Raw genomic sequence first — 7,634 nt, forward strand, 5'->3', positions numbered from 1 at the left:
GCGGCCGGGGACCTGCCTGCGGTGACATGGGGACCGTGCCCAGCACCCAGCCCGGGACCGCTGAGGCGGAGCAGGCTCGGCCCGGGCGCGGACGGCGCCGTCCCCGGGGCCCCGCGCGCCCGCCGGGATGGGAGACACCTCGGGCCGCTGGCGCGGCGCTGCGCCCCGGTGAGTACCCGGGCGGGGAGGGGGCACCCCGGGGCCTCAGCCACCCTACGAGCCCCCCCGAGGCTCCCCAAGGGCTGGCAAGGGGTGTGGGGGGGGGGGGAGGCGGCACTCGCAGGCTCACGTCCGTCTGTCCGTCCGTCCCGCAGCGCGTTCGGCCGCGACAGCCCCCAGCTCCGGAGCTCCGACGGCTTCGCCCGGCCCAGCGGGAAAATCATTTACGGTGAGTAAGGGCAGCACCCCTCGCAGGCCAGCGCAAGGACTATGCCCAGAGCGTGCTCAAGCCGAGCCCCTTCCAGCACCGCGTGGAGGTAGGAGACCCCCAGCCCCACCCCGCACCCGCGGGGAGGCTGCAGGGTGCCCCGTGGCACCCCGCCTGTCCCCACCCGTCCGTCTGTCCGTCCGTGCCCCAGCACCTGCTCACGGCGCGCCTGGAGCGGGACGTCCGCGGCACGGCCGACTGCATCGCTCGCCTGACGGCGCTGGAGGCCCAGGGCCGGGTCTGGGGCCAGGAGCTCATCCTGCAAGTCAAGGAGCAGGCGCTGGTGCTGAGCGACGCGGAGAGCGAGGTGACCCRCAGCGGCGCGCGCCCCATCCTGCCCTCTTGGGTGGGGGGGGTCCTGGGCCCCCCCGCTAACCCCTCTTCGCCCCCCCCACCTCCCCGGGCAGGAGGAGCTGGAGAGCTTCCCGCTGGCCGGGGTGCAGGAGTGCTCGGCCGTGCTGGATGCGTGCGCCTACGACTCGGTGCTGGCCGTGCGCGTGCAGGACGGGAGCGCGCCGGCCGCCAGCGTGCTGCTCTTCCAGTGCCACGGGCCGGGGGTGAGCGCCGCGGGGCGGCGGGGGCACCCTGGGGCRGGGGGCACCTTGGGTGCTCACGCAGGGTGCCCCCTCCTCGCCGGGTGCGTGGCAGGCGGAGACGCTGAAGGCCGCCCTGGAGCAGCTGGTTAAGCAGTGCAAAGAGGAGCAGAGGAGTCAGCGCAGCCACAGGTAAGGGGGGTGGGGGGAGCACCCCCTCCTGCCCCCCTGCCCGGGCTCAGCCCCCCTCCCAATGCCTATATCCATGGGTGCAGACCCCATTCCCCTACGCCATCCCACCCGATCCCTGCACCCAGACCCCCTCTCCCACCTCCATACCCAGGCTCAGACTCCCCCCACCATGTCCCCTGACTCCACCCATGGGCCCCCCCCCCCCCCCCCCCCCCCCCCCCCCCCCCCCCCCCCCCCCCCCCCCCCCCCCCCCCCCCCCCCCCCTGGCACACGCCACCTTACCAGGATCTCCCCCTCCCCATCACTCCTTTGCTCAGGGCCAGTCTGGAAGAGGTGCTGAGCCACCCCCCCAGGCACACGCAGGCCCCCGAGCGGTGGGCAGAGACCCCGGAGCCCCCCACGGAGCGCAGTGAGCCGCGGCAGGGCGTGGGGAGAGCAGGGTGGTGCCAGCCGGGACCCTGGACGCCTGGGTCCGGTTGGCAGCGTGCCTCAGTTTCCYCTACGGCAGGGGAAAAGGAGGCGGGAGGGATGGGAGGGGGGGATGAGATGGAGAAGACCTCCGGCTGGGACCACCTCCCGCCGCCAGGCTCCCAGCAGACGGCGAGGCTCGGTGCCCAGCACCAGCCCGCGGGCAACGCGGACCACAATGCTGTAAGTCCCTGTCCCACCTCCCTCCCTGGCACGGGGGCGTCCCCAGGCCCCCCGCACCCTGTCCCCCCCCGGCCCCCCGGTGCTCACACCACCCCATCCCGCAGGAGGTCCTCAACCACGTGCTGAGCGATGTGGAGCTCTTCGTGGGCCGGCTGCAGGCGGCCCTCGGCTCCACCAGCACCAAGAACCTGAAGAAGAAGAAGAAAATCAAGGGAAAAAGTAATAAAAGGGCCGGGGTGGGGGGTGGGGGGGACAAGATGTGACTTGAGGGGCCACATGTGGCCGTCCTGGTGCCAGCCCCCTCTCTCTGCCCCTCCAGCTCTGCCCCCCGAGGCYGACTACAAGGACTTTTTCCAGAAGGTTAAATACGCCCTCAACCTCTTGGTAGGTCCCGTGGGTGCCGGATGGGTCCCCGGGGCTCTCGTCCCTTTGCCCACCCCCAGGAGCCCTCATCCTGCATCGCTACAGTCTGCTGGAGGGCACCGGACTGCAGTAGCGCGCTTATACTGGGATGGGGTGGGTTATACTGGGAGGAGGGGGCTGCAGAGACCGGGAAGTAGCCCCCCACCTCCTCGAGGTGCGTGGGTGGGGGGTCACGGCCTCAAGACGCCCCTTCCGCTCCGCGCGCAGGGCGAGCTTCGCGGGAACGTGGAGAAGCCGAGCATCCCCGAGCTGCTGCGCCTCCTCTTCTCCGCCTTGTCCTTCGTGAGTGCCACACGGGGGTGGCCCTCGGCTCCCACCCAGCACCCAAGGGTGGGGGCACGGCCCCAAGGAAGCCCCCGGATGGCTGCTCCCGTCCCTCAGGGCTGCATCTCCCGAGCAGGTCCTGGACCACTGCCCCAAGCCGAGCCTGGCGCCCTCCGTGGAGGCCCCGCTGCTCACGCAGGAGGCCGTGGACCTGCTCGAGGACACCCTCCACCCGCAGGACCACAGCACCTGGAGGAAGCTGGGCACAGCCTGGACCAAGACGCGGTGGGGATCCTGCCCCGGGGATGGGGCCTCAAGAGGGGACAACCCAGCCTGGAGAAGGCGGTGGTTGGGGGGGGGGGGCAAATCACAGCGTCCCACTCCCCGAGGGGTTAGAGAGGAGCCAGGCGCGTCACGGAGGTGCCAGCAAGAGGATGAGATGCTGGGGTGGTGTTGGGGGGGGGGTCTCCATCCTCGGGGTACCCCGAGGCTGCCGGGGGGGGGGAGCGAGGAGCTGGGCACCCTCCTGCTCGGAAAAGCAGCGGGCTCTCCCCCCCCTCGCAGGGCAGAGTACCCGGACAGCCACTTGGTGCCCCTCTACGCCCCGGTCTTCTCCGACGGGTGGCTGCCGCCTCCCGCTGAGCGGGTAGGTCGCGGCCCCACGCGGGTACGGGGCGGCCGGGGCAGACCCTGCCTCAGTTTCCCCAAGCTGGTCCCTTTCGCTCCCCGCGCAGGAACCCGCCGCGAGCCACAGGGACGGTCCCGACCACGCGTAAGTGCTCCCAGGGCCCCGGCGACGGCTCTGGGGGGTGGGGGGGGGCCCCGGTCCTGCCGCGGGAGGAGGGACGGCACCAGGCTGTCCCGGGTGGTCCTGCACAGAGGGGCGAGCTGCGCCGGCGCGGAGGCACCAGCGGCTCCGGCCCCCGGCCAGGGCTGGGGACACGCCAAGGGGCCGCTCACGGCTGCTTCGTCCTCCCAGGCCCCCCTTCTCGGCGCCGGTGCTCGCGCAGGCCCTGTACGAGTTTCGGGGCAGGAACGCGCAGGAGCTGACTGTCTGGAAAGGGGACGTGCTGCAGGTAAAATAAAATAAAAATATATATATATATATATAATAATAATAATAATAATAATAATAAGCTGCAGCAACAAGTGCCAGGGTGCAGAGTTGCTCTGTCGAGCCCAAGGGAGGGTGGAGGAGCCCGTGCTAGGGGTCACCCCGCTCCTTGGGGCTGCTTTGGGGGGGCCAGAGGCAGCAGCAAGGCGTAGGGGGCACGCTGCCCGCTGTCACCACGTGCCCTAGGTCCTGGACCAGCGGAAAAAGTGGTGGCTGGTGGAGAACAGCCAGGGGGAGAAGGGGTACGTCCCCAGCAACATCCTGGAGCCCCCGGGGCAGGGAGGCGAGGAGCAGGATGCCACGAGCCAGGTAGGTCACCGCCGCCCGCTCCGTGCCCACGGCACCGCGGGGATCAGCGGCGGGGCTGCCGGGACCGGGCCCCCACGGCGCTGCCGCCCCCGGGGCCTCCTCCCTCCTCTCCCGCAGGACGCCTCCCCCACGCTTCACCCCGGCTCCCCGCCGGCGGAGGTGACGGCCTGGCTGAAGGACAGGGGGTTCTCACGGATGTACGTCGACTTGCCTCTCCCAGAGCGCCCTCGAGCCCCCGGGTCGTGTCCCCCCCCCCAGCAAAGCGAATAAATCGCCCTTCCCAGGCTCCCTCTCCACCTCCTACAGCCGTTCAGCCATCAGCGGGGGCTGCCCCTGCTCCTGGCTGAGCTCAGAGCAGCAGGTCCAGCTTCTTACCGGGCGTCTGTCTGTCCGTCCCTCGCCCAGAACGGTGAAATGCCTCGGAGTCCTCTCCGGGCACCAGCTGCTGCACATGAGCCCGGAGGAGCTGCGAGCCGTCTGCCCGGAGGAGTGGCGACGTGTCCTCTTCAAGCTCTCGGCCGTGAAGACGTCCCTGGAGGTGAGGCTCCGAGCCCCGAGCCCGAGCCCTCGGCACCGCCTTCCTGGCGCAGCTGGGGATTTTTTTTTTCTTTTTTTTTTTTCCAGATGGGGGGGCCAAGCCCAAGGACTTCCTCCCCGGTGCTGTTTGTCCTCTCTTTGCAGATAGGTCCAAGGGACTGAGCCACCAGGGGCTGGGACCACACTGACACCTTCCCACCACCCACGCCGATGCCCARCAGCCTCCTATGACCAGCAGCCTGGCTGAGGAGGCATCGCCAAGATCAGCGCTGCAGAACTTGTGGGGGCTCCCTTGGTCCTGCCTGCCCCCTCCCAGGACGGAGGGCCGAATCCCTCCAGCCCTTAAGCTCCAGAGCACTGGGGCCATAAAGGTAGCAGGCTGCTCAGCTGGTATTTCAGCCTTCCCAGGCTGTTTCCCAGCAGCCAGTCACAGTGGAGGGCTCTTGGGTGAAATTTGGAATCTCCTGGGGGGGGAAGATTTGGGACCTGCCAGGGGAGATCCGTTGTTTGATCCCATTTCCAGCCACCCAGCAAGGCTGTGGGGCTGCCAGGCCCCTGGGAGGGCTGGGCACCGCAAAGCGTTTGTGCGAGCCTCAACACACGCAGCGACTGCAACGCAAAACAAATAAAACTCGTAACAGAGCGGCATCGCCGAGGTCTACGCGCAGTTACGGCGGGGACGAGGCAGCCAGCGCCATCCCGCTCCCGGAGCGGAGCTCTCCTGCAGCTGGTGGCTCCCAGCCAAAGGGACACCTCCAGCTCCCCRTCCCGAGCAGCACCCCCGTGCCCAGGGTGTCTGGGGTGTCCATGGCAGGGATGGGCTCATGGGACACTGCAGTCCACCGTCAGCCTCCAGACCTCCATCAYCAAGCCAGGGTGGGCTTCCAACCCCGCAGCACCTGGCAGGGCACCAAGCCCCCAGCCAGCTCCTTTGCCAGCTCTGCCTCATTAGCGTGCAGGAATGCACTAATGAGAAAGCCCCAGGKCAGAGCAGGAGACACTTTCCCTGGGGAGCTACAACCTCTGAATGCCAAGGCGGCAGCRTGAGGAGACAACACAAAGTTCTGCTCAGGCATTCCCAAACTCCAGGCCATCCCCACCAAGCTAAGGAGCAGCCAGAGCACCCTCGGGTGGCAGGGATGCCCCTACTCACCCTATGCTCTGCCCCACGTCACAGGAAGGCAGTCCCGAGCACTTCCTCCCTCTCCAACCCGCAGGCACTTGACAAGGGATTCAGGCTGCTGCATCTAGATGTTTTATTGCTTTTGGGGCTGCCATAAAGGCCCCATGGGCAGAAAAGCAACTTCACCCTGACAGCGCTCGCTCAGCCCACTACAGACTGCAGCAGGGTTGGTCCTGGACAGGCAAAGGACACTCCGGCCTGTCTCATCCCCCGCTGCACCCCTATTCCTTCTTGTTGCCCCACTTGGCCATCTTGTTGTTGATGGGCATCTTCAGGAAGCGGCTGGATTTCATGTAGGCAGCAACCTTCTCTAAGGCCTGCAGAAGGAAAGAGCACTCAGAACTCATCCCACCAGGGCTCATGGGGCCCCCCCTCTGCCGCAGGAGTCCTTGAGGAGGACCCTAGATAGTGTCAGATCTGCCTCCAGCAGGGATCCCACAGGGATCCAATCGAGACCAACACCCACGGGTGGTTATGCTGACAGTGGCTCCAGAACCCCAGAGCAGCCACAGCAGAACCAAAGCGGCACCCAGCTCACCCCAAAGCGGTCCATGAAATCCTTCAGGTTCTTAAATGGCTCAAGGCACTTGGGTTCAAATATGCAGTTCTGGTCCAGCACGTCAAACATGAGGAAGTCCACAAAAGTGAGCTAGGGAGGAAGAAACACAGTGAGGAGCACCATGGGGCCAAGCCCCCTTCCCAAGCTCTGCTGCCCTTCTCTGGGGTCCAGACCATACCTTCTCCCCCACAAACCACTTTCTGTCCCCCAGGAACTTGGAGAAGAGCTTCAGCTTCCCTGGCAGCTGCTCCAGGTACCCCAGCTTCAGCTTCTCCTGCAGAGGGAAAGGAAAAAAGGGATGAATATCCAAGTCCACACACTCCACTCCATCACCCCAGGGGGGAAAAARCTTCTCCAGATGGAGAAGCTCCCAGTTAATCCAACCCCATTCCCCARGGCATGGTCAGGAACGATCCCAGCACAGGCAGCCCCATGCCACTCATCTGAGTGATCCCAGAACACCACAGCACAAGATACTCACAAAGTCAGGGCTGTAGTTGACCATCGCCAGGCTCATGCGGAAATCCATGATCTGGTTCTCCAGCATGTCCATGCGGATCATCTCCTCCTCTGTCTCTCCACCTGCAGACAAGGAGATGTTAGCCACCCATGGCTCTGTGGGGCCACCCCCCACTGCAGCCCAGMCCAGCCCCGGGCACTCACACATCTTATTCTTGCGGGCGATGTAGCGGAGGATGGCATTGCTCTGGGTGAGCTTAGTCTTGCCGTCAATGAAATAGGGGAGCTGCAGAGGACAGCAGGCACATCAGCATGGCATCTTCCACTCACCTGGGTGCTGTTGTCCAAAACCACCCCCTGTAACTACTCCCTTGCATCGAGGCCACCTACATTAGGGAAGTCTAATCCCAGCTTCTCCTTCTCGTTAAACCACTGGCTCTTGTCATAGTCAGGAGCTGGAAGAAAAGCACAGGCTCATCCCATGTCCTCCTAGAGGCACCCTCACACCTCCCACCCCAGCGCTGTGGCACTCAGGAGCCACTTCCACTGGACTCAGAGGGTGCAAGGGAGGCRGTCCACAGCTCTCTCCAACCCCAGAGATGGGACAGTCACCGAGATTGAGCAAGAGGACCCAGAGTGAGATGGGCCATGTGGACTCCACCCCCCAGGAGGTTGCTGCCCACAGCGGAGCGAGCAGGTCCCGAGCCGGGCGGGGTGGGGGGGAGGGGAGCCCCCGGCCCGCTCACCTTCCCCACAGGTGTACAGCTTGTCCTCGTAGGGCGTCTCAGTGTACTCAAGGAGCAGGCGGATGGCGTGAGCCAGCTGCAGGCACAAGTCAGCAGGGCCCTGGGAGCCCCGCCCCCCCCAAACCCAGCCCTCTGACGGGGGAAACTGAGGCCTGCAGGGGAGGGGAGCACCCCTGGGTGCTGCAGGGACCTCTGCCCCGAGGGGGTGGGGGGCTGGCAGGGCTCCAGCCCCACCTC

At 66.4% G+C, this 7,634-nt stretch overlaps 2 protein-coding genes across 2 annotated transcripts in view; one reads left to right on the forward strand and one right to left on the reverse strand.

Moving 5' to 3' along the window:
- Window positions 1-26: 26 nt before the first annotated feature.
- On the forward strand, window positions 27-4,612 carry EPS8L3 (EPS8 signaling adaptor L3). Its single transcript, XM_085318770.1, has 18 exons — window positions 27-168; window positions 415-476; window positions 579-734; window positions 835-984; window positions 1,076-1,152; window positions 1,470-1,561; window positions 1,661-1,803; window positions 1,908-2,022; window positions 2,123-2,187; window positions 2,434-2,508; window positions 2,627-2,775; window positions 3,055-3,136; window positions 3,225-3,262; window positions 3,470-3,566; window positions 3,791-3,913; window positions 4,031-4,110; window positions 4,319-4,451; window positions 4,595-4,612. Exons 1-18 carry the CDS (start codon window positions 27-29, stop codon window positions 4,610-4,612), a joined length of 1,797 nt encoding a protein of 598 aa, XP_085174896.1.
- Window positions 4,613-5,682: 1,070 nt separating this feature from the next.
- The window catches only part of LOC146587943 (glutathione S-transferase Mu 1-like), a 4,378-nt gene continuing 2,426 nt past the window's right edge, over window positions 5,683-7,634 (reverse strand). The window contains exons 2-8 of the mRNA XM_085318771.1: window positions 7,398-7,631; window positions 7,042-7,106; window positions 6,856-6,937; window positions 6,674-6,774; window positions 6,371-6,466; window positions 6,172-6,282; window positions 5,683-5,950 (exon numbers count right to left, since the gene is read on the reverse strand). Of these exons, the coding sequence (XP_085174897.1) occupies window positions 5,855-5,950; window positions 6,172-6,282; window positions 6,371-6,466; window positions 6,674-6,774; window positions 6,856-6,937; window positions 7,042-7,106; window positions 7,398-7,631 (785 nt within the window). The 3' untranslated portion in view covers window positions 5,683-5,854. The remainder of the gene's footprint in view (window positions 5,951-6,171; window positions 6,283-6,370; window positions 6,467-6,673; window positions 6,775-6,855; window positions 6,938-7,041; window positions 7,107-7,397; window positions 7,632-7,634) is intronic.

The sequence above is a fragment of the Rhea americana genome, unplaced genomic scaffold, assembly GCF_003343005.1.
Source record: "Rhea americana isolate MKP2758 unplaced genomic scaffold, rheAme1 scaffold_551, whole genome shotgun sequence".
NCBI lineage: Eukaryota > Metazoa > Chordata > Aves > Rheiformes > Rheidae > Rhea > Rhea americana.